The sequence below is a fragment of the Megalobrama amblycephala genome, linkage group LG24 (assembly GCF_018812025.1).
Source record: "Megalobrama amblycephala isolate DHTTF-2021 linkage group LG24, ASM1881202v1, whole genome shotgun sequence".
Lineage (NCBI taxonomy): Eukaryota > Metazoa > Chordata > Actinopteri > Cypriniformes > Xenocyprididae > Megalobrama > Megalobrama amblycephala.
Window position 1 is genome coordinate 18,127,361 of NC_063067.1, and position 23,525 is coordinate 18,150,885.

The 23,525-nt window shown below is 36.2% G+C and overlaps 1 protein-coding gene across 4 annotated transcripts; it reads left to right on the top strand.

Annotated features, from left to right (window-relative positions):
* The first annotated feature begins 221 nt into the window (after window positions 1-221).
* c1ql4a (complement component 1, q subcomponent-like 4) lies at window positions 222-22,463 on the top strand. 4 transcript variants are annotated; one of them, XM_048178871.1, is made up of 4 exons: window positions 222-1,982; window positions 2,090-2,240; window positions 3,515-4,180; window positions 20,958-22,463. In XM_048178871.1, exons 3-4 carry the CDS (start codon window positions 3,650-3,652, stop codon window positions 21,135-21,137), a joined length of 711 nt encoding a protein of 236 aa, XP_048034828.1. In that variant the 5' UTR covers window positions 222-1,982; window positions 2,090-2,240; window positions 3,515-3,649; the 3' UTR covers window positions 21,138-22,463. The 4 variants fall into 4 exon arrangements, with proteins under 4 accessions (XP_048034828.1, XP_048034825.1, XP_048034827.1 ...); XM_048178868.1 differs by having other exon boundaries at window positions 222-1,954; window positions 2,085-2,240; XM_048178870.1 differs by having other exon boundaries at window positions 222-1,954.
* Window positions 22,464-23,525: the final 1,062 nt, after the last annotated feature.

Genomic DNA, 23,525 nt, shown 5'->3' on the forward strand with positions numbered 1-23,525 from the left:
AGCCAGAAAAAGGTACATCACCTAAAGGCTAAAAATGAGTCAGATGCAACAATTCTCAAGCCTATCTTAGTGCATGACAAAAAAAAAAAAAAAAGATTAGCTAAACATTGGCCCTGGATTGCTTTTTTTTTTTTTTTTTTACCAAAATGGTAGCTGTGGGGTAAACTGTGCCAGATGCTTTGGGTTAGGCTGTGTCACTGGCTCAACTAAGCAGCTTAAAAGCTTCCAAATGTAGTATTGACACAACTTACCCCACTCTCCCCTTCACAGTCGGAGAAAAAGAATATAGAAAGACAGTATGGTGAAACGAGACCTGAAAAGAAGAGTGAATGAGAGATAGACAGCTCAGAGACATGTGCATTTTTCAATATTAATCATCTCAGTAATATTTTAACAGCCACTAAAAATCCAATTCTCGCTATATTGCCTATGTCTCCTAGCGATGATTATACACCCATTGTGGTTAAACCCGCACAATGTGTGTGTGTGTGTGTGTGTTTCTAATGGAAGGGACTGACTGACACATAAAGTGGGAGTGACATAGTGTTTTACTCAACAATGTAACACACATACACTTCTTACTCGGGGAGCATCTTCTGCACATTTCTCTCAAGTTATTTATTTTCTCTGTCCACTTCTTTTCTTCTTCTCTCCCCTGATGCTGGTTATATTGGAGAAAGGGGTGTGGAGAGGGGTGGCCGTAAAAAAAAGATGTCAATATCCAATGTCCAAAACGGATACATTCAGGAAATGGAAAAAACACAGTATTTTTTAAAAATAGTGTTGGCAAAGTTAATATTGTGGCATATGGCAGTGCAACACATATTACGTTTCATCAACTTACAGGTTATGTCTATTGTCAGTTTGTAAGCGCTTAGTTTTTTCTATAATTTGGCCAAAATCTCATGTTATAAAATATGAAGTGCTATGCACAGGCTATTTAACACAGCATTGGCTATGAGTTTCTTGAGTAAAGAAAATGCTGTATTCAGACAACCAGATTTATATTTACCCTTGCGTTGCAAACAAATAGAAACGGTCCAAAATATGTGTGGCACTTCATTCAAGATCGAGGCGTGATGGAATTATGAAATTTTACCCACAGTTTGAGGGTATTGACTGATCTTCCAATTTTTCTTAAACCCCCACTACCACCTCCGCCATTAAACTTTAAAAATGCAGATGTGTGAATAAGCCTGACAGGGAGCAAGATGAGATGAGTTACATTGAATTCTCAATGGATCTGCTACTAGACCCAGCATTTAACCACTGGTAGCATTAGCCTTCAAACAGACTGCAAGGGGATGCAATGCAAAATCTGCATAAATGCAATTATTTGGCCTATTTTATGTAGAAATATGGCTGATGATAGATAGATAGATAGAGCACAATGGTCTCAGTGTCCTTCACTAATGAGCTCTGAAAGCTAGAGAAACAGAGCCACATACACAATGACCTCGAAGGCACAGTGCTCCATCCTTAACCCAAACAGATAGAGATGCTTTTTTTTCCAAACCATCCACAAGTTTGTTTTTGTTTTGTTTTTATATAAAATTGCGTATTTTTAAAACCCACATAGGCTGCTGACATGATAAACGATTAACATTTACACCACTTTACCTCATTTAATTATGATTAAGTTGGAAAAACACAACGGCTGTGTTTCAAAACCAACTGCCCTCTCGAACCAGACAGCGTATTCGTGCGTCGCACGCGCGTTCTAAGTAGGAGTCAGTGGCGTTGAGACAGAGCCAGTGAGAGGGGCGAGGATGAGATGGGATGGAGGGAGGGAGGAGTCGACCGGATGGAAGAATGAGGGGGCAGTGTGAGTGTGTGTGTGGAGTGTGAAAATCTCACAGGTGTCGGAGTCAGAAGTCTAGCGCTATACGTTGCTGTATTATTAAATCTTTCGACAAAACGAACGGCAAAAGCGGAAGTTTCACTCACGCGCGAAGTAAGTAACAGTCCGCGGAATAAATAAGGTCAGAAGTGAGAGTGACAACTTAATGAAGTCATCTTACCCTATTTGACTGGTTAAAGCATTTAAAATTGTAATATTTCTGCGTTTCACTCTGTTGTTGGAGTAAAGAGAGGAGTCTTTATTTGCTGAAGATGCACATGAATTCATCTTTAATTTGCTCCGGAATTTTTTAATGTGCTCCGGAACTCGGCAAATTTAAGGACAGCCATCAGAGGAAGATTTTTAATCCTAAAGATCTTCCATTAAGTCCGAAGTCAGGGTAAGTGTCTCTTTAATGCCTTTTATTGCACTTAAAGTTGCTCACTTGTGTCATACTTTTACAGGTGTTATTTTGCGTGCTTCACTCACTACATACAATAATAGTTTTTTTTTTAATGATTTATTTATATGTTGTTTTTATTTGTGCGTATTTCTCCTGTTTAGGACAAAGCTTTTGCAACAAAATCGTAATGCCAGTTGGCCATTCAGGGGTCATTTTGATATAAAATTATAAATATATGACAGAAGATGCATTTTCGATAGTGCAAGACATAATTCAAGACTTTCAGTATGTTCAGTTTAGGATAAAACTGTTAATAAAGAAAGATAAAATTGAGTGTGCATTTAAATGTATGTGTATATATATATATATATATACATATATAATTTCTGTGACATTAAATATAGCCTTAACAGATTTTCTTTATTGTCTTTTCATGTTTTTTCCTCATCCAGTTCTATTTCTGTGGAATTTTCCCAGTCCCGCCAGAGCAACTACAGTGGTCTTCCATATGTTCCTAAAAAAATAAATAATACTAATATTCTGAAGGATCAGTACATTGTGGCTCATCAGTTTTTGTTGCAGGGCGTTGGACAAATTTCATTGAGCAGGAGATTTTAGTGCATCAGTTTATTTTGAAACGTGGAACATTGGAAGATTATTTTGGCACATCTGTCAGGTGTTTGGTTGGACTTAATTTGAATTTTGTTGCACAAGCAGATAACTTTGAGATTTCATTTAGCCCTTTATGAACTGAATTTTGCAATTGCTTAATTGCACTTCTTTGTTAGGTGGACAGGAACTTGAAGTGGAAAAACCAAAAACAGGTTGTTGCTGTTCACTTGTGCAAAAGAGGACCTCAGAGTGTCTTCTCTGTATTGGAGAATTAACTGTAGATTTAATGTTAACAAGCAAGGGGATGATGAAAAGATATGTAAATTACAACATTTAAAAATTACTGTATTGCATTGTATTGCAAGTGTCCCCATATATTAGCTTACCAAAAGCCACCTTATTTTCCTGTAATCATCTTTTATTCTTTGCCGTTCCACACCTTTCTGTTCCATTTTGTTCTTCCAGATCTTCCTTTTGCTGTCCTACCTCTAGTCCCATTGCACTCTCTCATTCCTGTATGCTCCACTCTCTTCTTGGTCTCCTTGTCTTATCCATAAATTCATCTGCTATCCTTCTCCCCACTGGCCTCATTCATCTATAGATATCTGTGGTGTGGCTGTTCTTTTGTACCCAAACACACATTTGCTTTTACACTTTAGCGAGTTTTTCCTCCAACTCCACTGTTCACGCTGGCGGGCACCATTCCACCTAAAGGAGAGGAGGACTTTCTAACGCTTGCTGCCTCCCGGCTCAGCCGCCGCAAGCGTGTCATAGGAGCGGCCGTGGGTGTGGCCATGGTTCTGATTCTCCTGGTCACCATCCCATTACTAGTCCACAACACTAAAGGAGGAGGAGCCAATGCGGGAAGCCATTATGAAATGCTAGGAAGTTGTCGAATGGTTTGTGACCCCTACACCACTCCTCATGGCCAGGAGCTAACGGCTGTTTCACCCCCACCTCCTGATTTTCCAAACCGGAGAGGGAAATCTGGTTATCGGGGACCTCCGGGGATGCCAGGACCACCTGGTCCACCTGGAGAGCCTGGAAAGCCAGGTCCACAAGGGCCTCCGGGTCCTGGGCCTGGCGGTTATGTGCCGTCGTTCTACAGCCCTAAGATTGCATTTTACGCAGGCCTGCGCAAACAACATGAAGGAACTGATGTGCTCAAATTTGATGATGTGGTGACCAACGTTGGCAACTACTATGAGCCCAGCACTGGAAAATTCACATGCCCTCTACCTGGTATCTACTTCTTCACATACCATGTCCTGATGAGAGGAGGAGATGGGACCAGTATGTGGGCAGACCTCAAGAAAAATGGGCAGGTAAGAATTTATCTTTATTTATAAATTTTGTTTGTGGTTAAAATGAAATCTTCAGCTCAATTGCTTTCAAATATATTTCACCCAAAAATGATAAATGCTGTAATTATTTACTCACCTTCATGTCCTTCTAAACCTGTATGACTTTCCTTCTGCAAACACAACTGTTTTTGTCCATACAGTGGAAGTCAGCACTGAACATCATTGACTGTCATCATTGACCCCCCCATCATTGATAATTTGGACATTATGTGTGCAGTCAAATGTAGAAAGTAGTTTCTCTTTGTCTCAATTCATCATATTGGGCTTCACCATAAGGTCGGCTTCATCTAGAGGAGTCACAATAGTTGGAGTTTTTTCTATTAAAATTCCTATCATATAATTGATTACCACCGCACTAAACAACATGGGTGCAAATTGGACGCAGTGGTATTGTTTTGCAAGGCTGACCAGAAAAAAGGCTTATAAAAAGAAAAAATCATGGCATTAATATTTGTGTCCAAACAATCTCAGCTGCATTGCCATATGTTTTGACAATTTAATAACTAAAATAAACACCATATTTACATTTCACTCATCAGCTAAAAATGTGTCATACGACTCAGCAGCCAGAGCTGTCGTGGTGTGGTCTAGTGCCAGTTTGCACATCAGATAAATAATGAATGCATGAAATTTGACAGTTTCCACACTCAGTCATTCATTCCCTTGACATTAATTAAATACTGAAGGCAGGATATGAGCAGGACAAGAAAAGGTTTATCTGTAGTGGACTGTATGACCTTTGTGGATCAAGACACACTCTTGCAGCCTTTTATTTGACAGGCAATCGTAACATATTCTTTTATGAACAGTTTTACCCAAGCACACTATAAATGTTTATTTGTATTTCACTGGGCATTGAAAGCCAAGTGTTTTGTTGTAAAAAAAAAATCTCTGGCTTAATACAGTGTAAAAGTGATTAGAGCGATAGTAGATTCAATTGGTCCGACCTGTACAGTTTTGTATTGTCATGCAAGTCTGCTTCCTCTGTTAAATCATTCATAACTCTTAGATTGAATCCCCTGCTCGCTGTACGTGCCCCCCTTCTATTGCATGTTCATTGATTGCTCATTAATTATCTTTTCAGTCCACTCAATTACGTCCATTTCGAGCACATCAGGTGGCCCTGCTTCACTCTTCTGTAGGGCTTGATAGAGAAATGTGTAGGTTAACTGCTCACTACACCAAATATAGTGCAGATGGAATTATTAGATACTTCCCTAAGCACCTGAAATACAGTCAACAGTCCATTTACAACACAAATCACAATTGTTGTTGTAGCCAATAATATTTTAAAGAGCTCATAGGATGAGGATTTGCGCAGCTACCTAATGGAAAGTACAGAGCATATAAAAGTGAAAAGGATGCTAGGTTTTTTGACAGATGCCGAGAGACTGGAATTCTCAGAAGTGTCATCTGAAAGCAGACAATGGTCCGTTGGGATTAGGAGGTTTATGTTAATTTGTAAAAGGTTACTTTTGAATGCTGACAAAATGATGTTCAAACAGCCATGTCTATTGAATATTAGTCCAGTTTCTCCAAGTTCACAGCAATTAAAAGGTTTTGAAGTGGAGAATCTCCATTGTGCGTTTTACTCAAGACCTGATGTAGGCTACTCTACAAACATACAAATATACATTCAAGGTTGTTTCATCAACTAAAGGCACTTTAACTAGAGACTAATTTTTATTAAAACATATTTCTTTTTTGTTATAGCCTATGAAGTAGAGCTGCACGATTAATCGTTAAAAGGTTGAAATTCAGTTAAAAAATCCACATTTAAAATTCAGCTGTCTATAATCCTTAGACAAATGAGATCACACTGGTGAACAAATCAAATCTGCTGCTGACCCAGAGAGATGTTGTGTATATATGAAACAACTTCGCTTTTCTTTCAACAAAGACAGTTGTCTTTTCAAAACACTATACTCCAGGGTGACTGTCATAATGAGTGACTCATTGAAACACTCGTTTCAACAGATTTCAAAAATTCTGATTGATTCATAAACAAAACAAGTAACTGTCTTTAGGACTGAGTTCGAAAATTCATTCTTTCAAATTATTTAAGTATTTAAAAGCTTTTACATAAAAAGTTACATCATTAATGTTTCAGTAGTCTGGCATACTATCTTAAAAAGGGTGTAATTGGAATATTTTCTGTCAGCTTTTAGTCTATTTTTGCATATTTTGATTCACATACTTCTTACTTTTTGTTTGTTGTATTATTTTAAATAGACTCAAGCAAAGAAAATTTAGTCAGAGCTACTTGCAAATTTTATGTTATTTTAAGTAGCCAAATGTTCAGATCACTGAAATATTTTCTTCCCTCTTCATAATCATGAGAATCGTGATCTTTATTAAAGGGGGAAAAAATGTTGTGATCTAATGCCTTTATGTGTAGATTTTATTGCTTTACTCTTGGCCCAGAAGTTTTCAATCTTAAAATATGAAAATCCATCCTAAAATTATTACATTTTCTAAAACTTGAAATAGTCAAATCAATTTATATTGGACATTGTAGACAAATTAACATAATTAGAGAGAATGTTTGCATAAATCAGCATTAAAGGGTTAGTTCACCCAAAAATGAATTTTCTGTCATTAATTACTCACCCTCATGTTGCTCCAAACCCGTAGCAACGGGTAGTTTCTGATGTCCCTATTTACAGCAACGTCATATCCAATTTCAAGGTCCAGAAAGGTAGTAAAGGCATTGTTAAAATAGTCCATGTGATTGTGAATACTGTGGTTCAACCTTAAAGGTGCCCTAGATTGTTTTTTTACAAGATGTAATATAAGTCCTAGGTGTCCCCTGAATGTGTCTGTGAAGTTTCAGCTCAAAATACCCCATAGATTTTTTTTAATTAATTTTTTTAACTGCCTATTTTGGGGCATCATTAATTATGCACTGATTTTTTCAGCACGGCCCCTTTAAGAGATGCGCTCCCTCTGCCCCACGAGCTCTCGACTATATATACATCGCATAAACAAAGTTCACACAGCTAATATAACCCTCAAATGGATCTTTACAAGATGTTCGTCATTCATGCTGTATGCATGCTTCGAATTATGTGAGTAAAGTATTTATTTAGATGGTTACGTTTGATTCTGTGTGAGTTTGAGGCTATGCTCTGTGGCTAAAGCTAACATTACACACTGTTGGAGAGATTTATAAAGAATGAAGTTGTGTTTATGCATTATACAGACTGCACGTGTTTAAAAATGAAAATAGCAACGACTCTCGTCTCCGTGAATACAGTAAGAAACGATGGTAACTTTAACCACATTTAACAGTATATTAGCAACATGCTAATGAAACATTTAGAAAGACAATTTACAAATATCACTAAAAATGTCATGATATCATGGATCATGTCAGTTATGCCATTTTTCGCTGTTGTTCTTTTGCTTGCTTACCTTGTCTGTGCACAGATCCAGCCGTTAATACTGCCTTTCCTTGTCTAATGCGTCGAATGGGCTGGCATTATGCAAATATTGGGGTCATACATATTAATGATCCCGACTGTTACGTAACAGTCGGTGTTATGTTGAGATCCGAGTGTTTTCCGGAAGTCTTTTAAACAAATGAGATTTACATAAGAAGGAGGAAACAATGGGGTTTGAAACTCAATGTATGTCTTTTCCATGTACTGAACTCTTGTTATTCAACTATGCCGAGGTAAATTCAAATTCTGATTCTAGGGCACCTTTTGAAGCGATGAGAATACTTTTTTGTGCACAAAAAAAAAAAAAAAAAAATGTATTCAACAATTTCCTGTCATTCTCCTATCCTGTTCATATTGTAAACACAGTGCAGCGCTTCCGGGTTCTACATCAGAATGCTGGACAGTGTAGGAGACTGACAGGGAAGAGAAAAATTGTTGAATAAAGTTGTTATTTTTGTTTTTGCACACAAAAAGTATTCTGTAGTCACCACTGTAGTCACAGGGACTATTTTAACGATGTCTTTACGACCTTTCTGGACCTTGAAACTGGTTGTGACATTGCTGTGTATATATATGGAGGTCAAAAAGCTCTCGGATTTCATCAAAAATATCTTGATTTGTGTTTCGAAGATGAACGAAGGTCTTACGGGTTTGGAACGACATGAGGGTGAGTAATTAAAGACAGAATTTTCATTTTTGGGTGAACTAAACATTTAAAAGCATTAAAACAGCATTAAAAGTGCCTATAGTTGAAAGAACACTAACAAATGTGTAATTTTGCAGGAGGAACTATAAAGGAACAAAAGCAAAATAGAAAAAAAATAAGAGGTGAAATATATAATAGTTTTTATCCTTCAACTTGAAAATAAGTTTTGACACAGTCATCTCGCATCTTCATTGTGGAGGCCATGTTCAATATGGCACCCTAGTGGGCGGCCCACAAGCTCAAGTGCACAAGTGAATTGTGAGATAGACTGAGAGAAGGACGCAAGGGCAGCCATGACAGTTAAGAGTATGGCAGAATCACCCAGGCTGGTTGACAGAAAGATCAGGGGAGGAAAGGAAGATAGATGACTTAATAGAAAGCCGCAGACAGTGGGCAGAAAGACGAGACTTCTGGGAGGCTTATACGCATGGACAAAAATGAATACAGAGCTATAGACAGTTGGAAGAGTGCCAAACATGTCATGGCTTGACAGGTTAACAAGGCGTCTTAAAGATAAAAAGTCCAGATCCTGACATTAGCATTTGTTTGCTAATAATGACTCTCTGTGAATGTTAGGGTGCTAATTAAGAGAAAAAAAGTATCTCAGGTAGGCTCTAGAGAGTGACATGCATGTTGCCGTACCTAGTTGCAGGCCCGTGTGACCATCTGGCTGATCATTGTTTGTGCTGTGGTTTTGACAGCTAGCGAAAGCTGGTCTCTTGATACCGACTGGTGCAGTTGTGATGGTCTTCTCATTGGCGGACCTCAGACATGCAAGGCTAAAGTGGCCTTTGGAAATACCTGAAATGGAAATGATGTGGGAGGATAATCATTGAAAAGTCACAGGTCAGCAGGACCAAAAACTAAACAATCTCTATTATTTGAATCTTTCTTATTGGGATACTTCAATTACAGGACGTTTCCTTGATTTCACAGAAAAAATACCTATTAGTGCTGTCAACGTTAACGCGTTAATGCATGCGATTAACTTTTTTCCAGTTTAATGCATTAAAAATATTAACGCAATTAATGCAGCGTCCGTTTTTTTCTGTCATCCTTTGGCTAGCATTACAATATATGATCACGCTCTTATTCATGCAAATGCTTTTAAACCATTTAAACGCTCCAAAACAGAAAAAGAGTCTGTGAATGTCCTGTCACACACACGACGCACAGAAAGACGCACACCATCGTGTGCATGGACGGCGCGCCAGAATCGAGTTCTCTGTCACACTTGAACAATAACATGAACAATAATGCCAAAAATAACCATTTTGTCGAGTATTCTCATAAGATCAGCCTTGAATGAGTTAAATAAAGTCTAAAAAAGAAAGTAAAGAGCTGTGAGAAAGTGGGACGCGTGTAAGATCTGCGTCATGTGCAGCAGCGGCAGTTCTTAAAGTGACAGCAACCGCTAATGCCGTCTGTCATTGAAGATAATGAAAGAACAAAGGTAACAGAGAAAATTACTCTTGACTAAAGAACTTTTGTAGCTTTAATAATGATTATCTATATTTAATTTGGCTATAAATTATGCAGTGCAGACTGTTTGGTAGCTTTATTCAATTTCTGTTAGACAGGTAGGAAAGGCACAGGTAAATATGACATTTATTATGGGTTTATGTGAGGATTGTTCTAAGTTCACTTAAATTAAAAGTTGCTATATTTTTGAGTCAAGTCAAGTCAAGTCAAGTCAAATTTATTTATATAGCGCTTTTACAATTGGTCATTGTTTCAAAGCAGCTTTACATATTAGAAGCACAGAAAAAAGGGAAGTGGTTAAAAATGAGCTGTACAAACAAGCGTGGTAATATGTAACATATACAAGATGGTGCTACATTAAGCCAATGTCGGCTGACTCCCAGGGGTGGAAAAAACCCCCTAGGAGAAAAACCCAGCGTGCTACACTGGGAAAAAAGTCCTAGGAGGGAAAAAACCCTTGGAAGATATATATAATATATGTAAATGGATATGGAGATCAAAATCTGAATTATACATTTTTATTATAGAGATTAAAAATAGATTATATATAAATATATGTAAGCGGATACGGGGATTAAAAATCTGAATTATAGATGCAGCCAGAACTGGATCTGTAGGCCCATTTGAAGCCTAATAAATGTAACAAATGATATAGCTTTCAATTACACTGTAATGTTGAATGGCTATAATTCTTGTTTAAAATTGGCAGTAGCAGTATTAGTATCAGTGATACAGGCCTTCATTCATAAAAAGATGCCATTAAACAAGTATTTTAAATATACTGTCTTCATGTTGTTTTAATTTGGAGATTAACTGTGAAATTATTACATTATAAAATATATTAAAAACGTATAAAAACTTGTATTTTTAATTGCGATTAATAAAAATTTTTTTTTTTGAATAATCAAGTTAATTTTTTTAATCGATTGACAGCACTAATATATATATTTTAAAGAATATATCACATTAACTTTTCATTACGACTCTTTAATTACATTTTTTCTATTTTTGACTTTGCTTTTGTTTTTTTTCCCCACACCCAGATTTTTTAACTTCCACTCTATCATATAAAAAAAAACATGTTAAATGATGGAAGTTTTACATTAGACACATTTTCAATTCAATTTGTGTATAATCTCATATTTTATATTATTATATTTTTATACAATTTTATAACAAAGATCATCGTCAGCATGACAAGCATTTTAGAGAATAATTGAGGTTTTTGAAAGGTTTTTATGTTGGAAAGCACTTATCACTATTTCTGTCAGGATCACTATCGTCAAAGATGACTGGCAGTTAGTATACAGTTTGGATTGGCGATATTTTCTGTTCTGGGCAAAAACTCCCTGCCCATCCATGCAGCCTAGCATGGATAAGAGCAGGGAGAGCAGCTATAACCCCCCTTAGGGTAAACGGAACAGAACCAAGTATTGCAATATAATTAATTTTCTGAATGACAATAAATAATGTAACATAATTGAAGAAATGAGTTTGATCAAAAGAAATATCAGAAGGTCAAGTCCTGACTGGATGGAGGAGGAGCTGGGGAAGGAGGAGGGTAATTAGCTCCTGAGCAATGTGATAAAGCTGCTGATAATACTGAATGGACCATTCAGTATATACACGAATCTGGTTATAGGCGTTGTGTTCCTATAGGTCAATGTGAATCAGCTGAGTGTCAGCTGATGCGAGCTTGACTAATGTGACCTGCCAGAACTAACGCTATATACTTGATTTAATTCAGAAACAATCAATTTCTGCTTTTTTTTATCATTTCAACATTAATTTACTGCTCACCAACTTTCCCCACACCATTACGTTCACTGTAAAAAAGCAAAAGTTGAGAACTTAAAAGTTTAAGGCAACAAACTTCAGCAGATTTTTGAGTTTTCTCAACTTGTATTCAATTTATACAACAAAGAGTTGATAAAACTCAAAAATCTCCTACAAATCAAGTTGAGAAAACACAAAAATCTGCTGAAGTTTGTTTCCTTAAACTTTTAAGTTTTTTTCAACTGTTTAATGATAAAATGTAGTTTAAAGAAGTTTGATTTTTCAAGATTTTTTAAAATGTGCCATTAATTAAAGAGTGATCCATATTTCAATTTGTCTTCTAATGTAGGATTAGTACTTTTTTTGTTTGTTTATTTGTATTTGAATAGTATTCACACTCTTTCAAGGGCACCAATATATCACAGTAGTTGAAGATGTAATTTTTGAGGAATGTTACAATATTTCATTTGCTCAGTAACAGATGGAAAGGATTAGTGATGTGATCATAATAGTGCCCTCTTCAATATTTAATGAGGTTATCTTCATTTGTCTTGTAATTAATTTGGTATATTGCCCACTGAAGGAGATTCATGCTGAAATTTCATCACTGTGCATTTAGTGACTGTATCACAGCACCTGCTACAACCGAAGAGAATTCATATAAGGGGGAAAAAAATTACCTGTCAGATCCCACCCTCAAAAGTCTCAGGGTCGTTAGGGTCAAAAACTGCACATAATTTAATAATAACTTCTAATTGTTATGCTGTTTAAGTCTTCTGTCTAATGGAATAATTGCATAAAGACCTATAAACATATGGAGAGATTTGTTAAAAGGATGTGATGCTGCTAGCATTATTGGTGGCGCTTTTATTGCGCTTGTTGAATAATGGGTTGTTTGCCTTAATGCTAATGTGAGTCAAAATATGACACCAGGGTCGTACATCATCTCTGATTTAGCAGCTACATGTCTTCTTCCTCATCATTAACATGCTGTTAATCTTTTAATTTATGGTCCCTCAGATTCGATGTACATTCCCAAAACCTTAGACTGAACCTCTGTTCAAAGTGGACTAATCTGCACTCCGTCCTCTCTGTTTCTTAATCGTTCCACCATTCTTATTTCCCCCTTTTTCACCTGTCACATGCTCTTTTAATAGACCTCCAAAAGGTCGAGCTCTTTCACACGCTAGTGTTAAAAATGCCATCGCCTGTCTGTTAATGACCAGTACCTGCTCTAATAAATGTCTCCCGGCGCAGTGACATGTACATAGTCCGGTAGAAATATAATGAGTGTCTTTGGTAGTCTCTAATTGTAGTAATCCCTAATTGGCAAATAGTTTTAAGGGAAATCTTTTGAACTGATTAAAAATTAGTAAAGTGGAATGCATATGTGACATACTCATTAAATCCCACCTGTGGCCACTTGTTAAAGTGATAGTTCACCCAAAAAAATTTATAAATCATTTATTCAGCTCTGAATGAGTTGCTTTCTTTCAAAATACAAAAGATATTTTTAAAAATGGGTGTTTTTTGTTCATACAGTGGCAGTCAATGGGGTCCAGTTTTGTTTTGAACCCCAGCGTTCTTCAAAAATAAGGTTCCATTCATTAACATTAGTTAATTCATTAGTTAACATGAGCTAACAGTGGAAAATACTTCTAAAACATTTATTATGTTTAGTTAATGTTCATTTCAATTCATTATTTATATTTAATGTTATTTAATGGACCCGAGCTAAAATAAACACTAACAACACTAACCCTAACAGTTGTAACTAACATTAACAAAGATGAATAAATACTGTTAATGACTGAGTGACTGAAGTGTGCAGCATCCATTTGTTAAATGTATTGCTCATTGTTAGTTAAATGGGTCCTTGATTATAATATCACTTTTTTAACTTTAGTTAGTGTGTAATGTTGCTGTTAGAGCATAAACAACATCTGCAAAGTTACAATGCTGAAAGTTCAATGCAAAGGGAGATATTTTCTTTTACAGAAATTGACTTTTAAAGGATTAGTTCACTTTCAAATTAAAATTTCCTGATAATTTACTCACCCCCATGTCATCTCAGATGTTCATGTCTTTCTTTCTTCAGTTGAAAAGAAATTAAGGTTTTTGATGAAAACATTCCAGGATTTTTCTCCATATGGTGGACTTCACTGGCCTCCAAATGGTTGAAGGTAAAAATCACAGTTCCAGTGCAGCTTCAAAACGTTCTACACGATCCCAGACGAAAAATAAGGGTCTTATCTAGAGAAACCATCACTCATTTAAAAAAAAAAAAAAAAATAAAATTGTTTACATTTTAACCATAAATGCTCATCTTGAACTAGCTCTCTTCTTCTTCTCTATTTGAATTCCAGCAGTGTAGATGCTGCTAAGTGTATTAAAGTGTACACTAAGTGTAAGTGTAGCCCTCCACAGGTTAAAGTTTGAACTAATTGTTATATACTTGCACTAGCATATTGTATATGACAATTTAGTTCAAACTTTGGCCTGTGGAGGGCAGTAATACACTTAACAGCATCTACACTGCTGGAATTCAAATAGAGAAGAAGAAGAGAGCTAGTTCAAGATGAGCATTTATAGTTAAAATGTATACAATTTTATTATTATTTTTTTTTTTTTGAGTAATGGTTTCTCTAGATAAGACCCTTATTTCTCATCTGGGATCGCGTAGAATGCTTTGAAGCTGCAATGAAACTGTCATTTTGACCTTCAACCGTTTGGGCTCCATTGAAGTCCACTATATGGAGAAAAATCCTGGAATGTTTTCATCAAAAACCTTAATTTCTTTTCGACTGAAGAAGAAAGACATGAACATCTTAGATGACATGGGGGTGAGTAAATTATCAGGAAATTTTAATTTGAAAGTGAACTATTCCTTTAAGGACTACAATAAAAGGCAGGTAGAGACTACAACTAGCTTCTTCCCGAGTTGTTGACATCATAAACCCCAAAATTTACATAAACCCTGCCCCCAAGAACACGCAACAAAGGGGATGAGGCCATGTTGGGCTGTTTAGAGAAGAGGAAGAGTTGTTGTAAAGAGTGTTGTTACAATGCCGTCATTTTATGCCGGGCTGCTTCACAAACGAGGGTCAATTAACACAACGATTAACATGACGGCACATGCTAGTCGATGAGTTGAATCAACTCCACAGCAACTACATAATTTTATCCACTAACCGTTCAGAAACGTCTGAAAACTTCTTCCTGAGTCTCTCCATCAGTGTCCGACTTTGAACAATGTAAGGCTAAACACCGTTACTGACAATCTTCACTTTGACTGCGTGAGATTCCCCAGCTTTGTTGTTTTTGAGCAACTGAGGCTGTTAAAGCTCCGCCCTCTTTTGGAAAGCGGCCGGGAGCAGCAGCTCATTTGCATTTAAAGGGACACACACAAAAATTGTGTGGTTTTGCTCACACCCAAATAGGTGCAAATTTGACAAGCTATAATAAATGATCTGTGGTGTAATTTGAGCTGAAACTTCACAGACACTTTCTGGGGACACCAGAGACTTTTATTATATCTTGTGAAAAGGGGCATTATAGGTCCCCTTTAATGTTAGTTAATGCTAATGTTAACTAATGTGACCTTAACTAAAGTGTTACCATATCTTCTTTTTGGTTTTAACTGAATACGAATGAGGTGAGGATGAGTAAATGATGATAATTTACATTTTAGGTGAACTAACCCTTTAATCAGTTTACTATATTCATACAGTGATTGAATCTGTGGTCACGGAGCTTGTAACGAGTGCTATAGTGTGCACTTGGACCATTAGTATGCAATGCCACACTAGTACAGTATGCCAATTAAGCATAACTCTCAGAAGAAGCGAAAGAAATTTTATTCTCCCTTTGAGGCAAAACTGAGCTATTCAATAAATGTTCCATTTTTTTTCTTTAGTCTTTTCCCTCCCCTCCCGTGTGCTTGGTCCCTTAGGTAAGTTTAAGAGCTAGTTTTCCATTGTCTCCGCTCTAAGAGGTCTGTATATCACAGAGAATGAATCCTGTCAGTTTTATTACCGCTGGAGCACGGCACCACTGATAAAAAACAAGACTTCATATACCCTTGCATCTCGCTGCTCTCACAAAATAGCCTTGCTTGATCTGTCTGTTATCCTAACCTCCCCCTCCCATTTTCTCCTTCAACCCGTCTTTCTCCTACCGCTCGCCTTTGCTTATGTATAAAATGCCGCTGCAGAAGTGCCCCCCCCCCTTCATTCTCCCCCTCAATGTAATAAAAAGGCCTGGCAGAACAAGCCCCCAGCAGGCCCGTGGGTCCCTGCTCGCAGCCGGCGCTGAGATCAAGTCAGCGTGGCGTTTCACAAGTAGTCGGCTTCCATGTCAATATCCATCTCCAGTGCAGTCAACGGTAATCCTAAAAAGCCTCTCTCCCTCTCCCTCCAAGACAAGCTTTCATATCACTTATATTTGATAAATGCCGGGAAGCATCTAACAAGCGCACTTTGCGGGAGATGTCTAAACCCCGGGCGCTCAGATACGGTGAAACTGATCCCAAAAATACAAGACGTGAATCAATGGAAGCGAAGAAATGTCTTAAATGGTCTTCGCCGGATGTCTGCTAATTAAAGTGACCGCTTGCATCGTCGTATCGAACATGGGGGTATGCCGGAGGGAGAGACTGCCCCTTTGCCCGCTTAGCCAAAATAATGAGGAGAATGACATACGCTCTGCGTCGATAGGGAGAGGAGGGCAGGTCGTCACTGTCAGACGTGGAATGATGCACATGCCATATTGACCACCTCAATATATGGACTGTTTTGATCTTGATAAGAAAATTTACATTTTCATAAGTCATTGTGTTATTGCAATGAAGATTTGATATATTTTTGATCTTCTATAAAGAAAATATCATTGTTGCACTGATTGGTATTCAGTAACACAGCATTCAATATAGATTATTGACTGGCTCAGTGCGCAGATGACTATATCATAGAGTGTGGCTGGAAGATCTGGATGTGAAAGATTGTGTAGCAGTTTTAGGAGTCAGTTTTTATGTGAGATATAGTTGAAAAAGGGGTTTCTCAAGGGACTGTCAACCCAACATATCTGTTTGATTCAGACTACACAGGGACAAGCTAAAAGTATTCTCACGTCGCACCTCAACACAACGAATAACTTCAGGTGAAATAATAGTGATTTTCACACATCTACACATTTAGTCATATTAAAGTTTGTCATGACTCATATATATTTTGAATGATATTCAATAGGGCTGCACGATTTATCGCGATTAAACCACACACGATTGTTTTATGCGCAGCTTGTCAGAGCTGTACGGCTCTGTGATCAATAGTAAATGCTTCTCCATCTGAAAGCCAGAAGGCGCTCTTGCGCAGAAACTCCAAATATGCCCTGCCGCAAAAGAAGATAACGTACGTCATATCCATGGTCATATAGCTGTAGCTGAATAAACAGAAGATTGAAACGCTTTGATTGATTAAACATGACTAGTAAACACACAACTGCCTTATTCTGTGTAAGACGCCACATTATCTCACGGAAGGCTGTCCGCTGTCGTTGAACAGAGTGAGTTTGGAGTAAAAACAAGTTATTAAATGTTGTCTTTTGTTGCTTTTTCAAATGTACATTATAAGCGACTCAATCTCACAGTGCATTCAGATGGATTAGCATTTGGAGCCATACTTCATTGACAAGCTGCGCATAAAATAATCGCAGCCTTTGCCATTTCATAAACGCACTAAGAATCACGTTTAAGCAATAATTGCGTTTAAGTTCAATGTTATTTTTCGTATTGTGTGATAAATCGCGCAGCCCTAATATTCCCACTTTTCAACTTAATCAGATATTGGTGTTTAATATAACTACAGATCTATATTATGTACAGATAAATGGCACCATTTGTTGACACAACAGTACTTAGAGGTTAGGTAATTTATGTTTTTTTTGTTTTTGTTTTTGGTGATAATTACTATTAAAAATATATGTTTGTTACCATTTAATTAGCAAAAAGTGCATTATTTTTATTATTAGTATTATTATAACATTACTATTATTATTATTATTAAAACATAATCATTATGAATATTTTTACTGTAATTTATTCAATATGCTATGCTTTGCATTGTTGTGTAAGGCAAAATAAAACAATTAAAAATCAGTTCTGCATATCAATTATTGAACACTTACATGTAAATGTAATATTGACCACTAGTTTTTACTTCCTTTGTTCTTTTTTATGTGAAAATAGAGTCTCTACACAGCTCATGAAAACTTGGAAGGGTATTTTTCAAATTACAAATGACAAATATCTATCACTGCTATGCAAAATCAATTTAAAACTGATATATTTGTCATACGGTGCTGCATTATAAACCGCCCTAACATCATTATACAGATTGGTATTCAATAACGCATCTAAATGGCTGCAGTCTCCACTCAGGACGTTGTGCGGATGTTGACAGTATCTTGATGGTAATGGAGTGGTGTTATTAGATTATGGATATGGGAGGGAGTTTATCTTTGTCTGGGGTCATTGTGTTTTATGTGGGCTGTGGTTGTGGGTGTTTCTCAAGGGAATAACACGGCCAATAAAACAAGAGGCATTTGAGTGAGTGATGGCATGTTGTATGAGGATGTTTACTGACACCGTGCATATCTTTGTATTTTTTTCCCCTAGAATAGATTCACTCCATATGTTTAGGAAACCTGACAGAGATTGAGTGGCTATAACACGGCTGAGCAAAATGCCTGACAATCACTGTCTGTCACCTGACACCTGTCTGCTAGGAGCTTACGCATCTTTTCTATTTAGAATACTTGAGCATAGATCAAATACTAAAAAATGGCAATAAAGTATCACACAAGTCATATTGCAAGGATATGAAATAGTGCAGTTTATTTTTTATCAAAATGCTTGGTCCTTTTTAATTGCATCTCTATGCAGGAATGTGCGTCTGTCTGACCACATGACTAATCTCAATTTAAAATGTTAACAAACAAGTTTCAGATCCACTGCTGGGAGTCAATACGGCTGATCTCTCAAGCAGAATTTAAATGAGTCCATGCCTCCAGTAAACAGTCTCATCGCGGTTTGTGTGATACGTGCGCTTGCGATTAAATTCAACAGGTCAATACGAGGAAGGGATATGGTACAGTTTTAGTATAACCCATATAGGTGTAGCTACACGATCCTACAGTAGATAAATAGGAGAGAGTGTGACTGCTTTCACAATTGAGGTGGAGGTCAGCAGGCTATCTGCAGCTCCATCCATTTAACCTGACCAGCCCTTGTCAGAGTATCATTCAATAATGACTCCATTTCATTGCCATAGAGATGATAAAACAAGGTCTCTTTCATGTCAAGAGAGCATCTTTATGTAGAGAGATTTTTTTTTTTTTTTACACGCAGTGCAGTACTTTTTTTGTCTTATCATGTTCCTCCACAGCCTCATCAGCACCCCTTTATCTATTAAATCATATTATACAGTGCTTAATTTAGCATTATCATTAATATAAGTAATATATAAATCATATTATTTAGTTTAATATAATAAATGTTTATAAAGTGTATAAAGCAAACATATTACAAAATATTTTTTTTCTTTCGCTACGAAGGGAAATCAACTCATTTTTGTCTATTCATTTTTTAAAAATATATTTTTATTATTACTTTTATTTTTTTAATAATAAAAATAGCTGTACATTCTTTTAAAATTATTCTCATGTTAAAATATTAATTTGTTTTCTATAGGTTTAACAAATTAAATTTTTTCAGAGTTTTCCATTATTTAAAAATCTGACTTATTAATTTCTTCTTTTGCAGTTTGTTATTTTTATTTCTTATGCATTCCATTTTAACTCTTATGTATTTGTTTCCTCTTTATGTAAAGCACTTTGAATTACCACTGTGTATGAAATGTGCTATATAAATAAAATTGCCTTGCCTTTCATACAGTCAGATGTTTTTTTATATATTTTTACTAGTGGGTTCAGGACACTATAGTTAATTTAAGTGAGGATAGCAAAATAAATTAAACTGTGACATATTATACCCAAAAATTCTTCATACAGTGGACTACCAGTAAAACTGATAAAAAAAATTTGGAACCAAAAATTATTCAGACACTTTGATCTGACCATGTTTTGCTTATATGTTATCTGACATAATTTGGATTAATTTTTTTCTGACACAGTTTAACTCTGATATCTTGTCATATTTTATTACCAGTTTTTAAACTATAGTGAATAAACTGTATTAATGAATGAAATGTTCAAGGTGTCTGAACACATTTTGGTTTGACTGTATATAATAATGAAAATGCTACTGAATGCTTATCAGAAATGGTTACATATATCAGAAACACTGTTTTACCACACTGTAAACCCTAATACTCAAAAAAGTTAATTGGTTTGAGTAGGACAAACTTAAATTAAACAAATTAGTTCAGTCAAAAATAACTTTTGAGTTTTTAGCACTTTCTTTTTCTTTCAAGTTCACAGAACTGATATATTTTAAGTAAGCTGAACTGTTTCATTGTTTTGAGTTTTATGAACTTATTTCTTTTAATTTAGATGAACTTAACTTAAACTGGGCTGGGATTTCTATTTCCCAGCATGCTTTGCCCATGGCACTTGAAAGGGAGAGTAAATTGTACATTTGTGCTACACCATGCTATTGTTAACATGTTAGCAAATTAGCATTTTCTGAATTAGCTTGTTATAGCTAGCTAAGTTTACACTAATAAAAATGTAACATGAAAATTTTAAGTTAAATGTGTGAATTAGTGTACTCAAACATTTCAAAAAATGTTAAGAAAAAAATGTTAAGAACAATTAAAATGTATGAGTACAAAATAAAAATCTGCCACTTCTGCTCATTTAAACATTGAATTGAACCAGCTGCCTCAAATGTTTTGATTTTTGCCAACTTATTTGGGTTTACACTGCAATTCAATGTTCAGATCTCACTTGCTGAATATGTATTTCTATGTTTAAGTGACTATTTTTCCGAGTGTCTGAAGCATAGTGGGTAGTTGATGTGTTTGTTACACATTGAATTGCAATGGCAGGTTCAAATCTAGCCTGCGTCATGTCTCAATCCCATCAGTTTAAAACCATTTAAAAGCTTCAAATGTCACACTTCTTCATGTTGTTGTGCTTTAGTCATGTTTTGCTGTTTTGTCTAATGAATATCACTAAATTATTATATATACTTTTAGTGCTTCATCTACATTTCAGTATCATTCAAGTATATTGGGAATATAATCTGTAAATTGTTGCGATCTGCTCCGCGTCCTTCCTCTAACCGTGGCTTCATTTCTCCTGTGCGTGACAGGTGAGGGCCAGCGCTATTGCCCAGGATGCTGATCAGAATTATGACTACGCCTCCAACAGTGTGATCCTGCATTTAGACGTGGGAGATGAGGTCTGTGTGCAACTGGATGGAGGGAAAGTCCACGGAGGAAACACCAACAAATACAGCACGTTCTCTGGCTTCCTCATCTATGCTGACTGATCTGCTCATGATGCTGCTCTACACACTCAGATGTACTGTGTACAAACACACACACACACACTCATACAGTTACCTTCACACACTGAACAGGCTTGAAAGAAATGGACATGGTTTATACTGAGTAGAAGGGCTTCACAGATAAGATGACAACCAATTCCTTTCATAAAGCAGATTTCCAAGATTATACACTACTCCCAAACGTAAATTAAAACGCATATAAATATATGTCTATATCTATCCTGAACATTGACACACTCATATTTTAATGTGTGTACTTGTTGGTGTACTTGTCTCCATTTGTGTGTCAATCAAAACCTTGAGATTCCAAGTCACTCTCTGTAGTCGACATACTTTATGTTGAGTTGAACTGCATTTACACATGGCTAGACTTGAAACAAAATCAGTGAGTAAACGTACTTTTTATTCACTAGATGCAGCCGTAGCTCAATACAGGCACGTTTATATGCGTCCGCACACACAGAGCAGGGCTAGTGATCAATTGAAGTCCTCTTGTTCAATTCATTTGACTTAAAGTGACTGTCTTTAATTATATGTGGAATTGGAAATACTCTACAGAATACAGCTCAGACCGGAATGTTATTATATTGATTTAGTCATTAGATTCTTGAATATTCAAATTTAACCAACACAATGTGCGAACACAATATGTTTTAATCACGTAAATAATGTGATTATTTAATTCTTTTTAAAGGGGGGGATGTTGTACCCCTCTGTGTAAGTCTAATAAAACATATTACAATATAAAACTTTAAATCAAAATTAAAATATTCCACTCTTGACAATGAATTATGCATTATGTTCTAGAATTATTTATATAGAGATTGTAGATTTATTGAGCGGGTACGGGTAAAACATCTAAGAAATAATTTCATTTTTGGAATATATTTAAAATGTAACACTACTGCAATGCATTTAAGAGAAGGTCAATACACTTTCACAGCGATCAATACATTTTTATGTATTATGTTTTAGAATATGTTTTTATAGAAGTTATACATTTATAAATCAAGCTTATATCTATATATTTTTTCTGTAATATCATGCACAATAAGGTTGCTATTTTATGAGAAATGATACCCATAGTTTGAAAGATATTTCTGACAATAATGTGTCCTCAAACGTTTTAAATCCAGACTAAATTTAATTAGAACTTTATATATTCATAGCCTGTATTGATAAATCTTTGTAAGAAATCCAGCATGAAGTAGTTGTTGACACAAGTCAAGCCATGTGCAAATGATACAAATAACATGTCAAAAACATTCCCTAATCACAAACAATTCAATAATAAATCATATTCAAATATCTTTGTTTCATTTTTATGTAACATTTGTACAAATGACTATTCAAAACCCTTGCAACATGTTAAATGAATACTAAAACATATGGAAAACATATTTCTGTCATGCAAAATTGTTCTCTACTATAAACATTTGGAGAGAAAAAAATGAGACATGTTTACCAGAGAATAAAAATTCAGTCTTTTGGAGAAAAAAAAAAAAAGGAAAGAAAAACCATCTAAACAAGAACAACGACCTGAACGATACTTGGATTCTACCTGGGCATGTCAGGGCTAAAACGAGAGTAGAAACCTTTAATTAAAAGTGAGAGGTAATGACATTCCGGCCTTAAGGCTTTGGTGAATCTGTAGCCTGTGGGAATACGTGGGGGATCTCAGCGTGTCCGTGGCCAGCCTCCTCGCGCTCTCCTGCCAGATTCCAGTTGAAAGTTAATTGGACGGGGAGAGGTCTGAGGCGGCCTGCACTGAGGCCCATTAGTGATTCCCCTGTCGAATGCAGAGCCACGAGGATCACAGACTCACAAATAGGCAGATTAAAATAATCAATACACTTCACTTGCCTCCAACACATTCGCACAAGTGCGAGCAGAAACAGACCTGCATGCACATCCACACACAAATCCGTGCAAAATGAATTCAGTAATTAGTGGAGGACCTATTCACCACTGGTGTATGATACTTGGCTCTCTGGCTCTCGCTCCGAGAGTGTATGTGCCATCTAATGAGGGGGGAATAGTTCTGACTGGTGCCGAGCGGAGAGACAGAAAAGGTCAGGGAGCTGTTGATGGGCTCGTCTTGGCACACAATGCATCATGGGGTATTTCAGCACACTCAAAACAAACCCTCAGATTACAGTCACATTTTATATGATGTTCTTTTACCTATAATTTTTTTTTTTTTTTCTTCAATGGAGGTATATGATCATTATATATAATGATATGTATAGCAGTGGTACTGACTTTTGTATACAAATAAATATATGGTCATTAAAATACACTATTGTGAAAACAGGTCAGCGTAATATATAAACAAACAACTTGGACTGGTCTGATGAGACTCCATTTCTG

Excerpts from the sequence above, each read along its gene's own strand:
- c1ql4a (XM_048178867.1), top strand. The coding sequence starts at position 3,650 with ATGGTTCTGATTCTCCTGGTCACCATCCCATTACTAGTCCACAACACT. Across the intron at positions 4,181-20,957 it reads ACCTCAAGAAAAATGGGCAG|GTGAGGGCCAGCGCTATTGC; the intron begins GTAAGAATTTAT and ends TGTGCGTGACAG.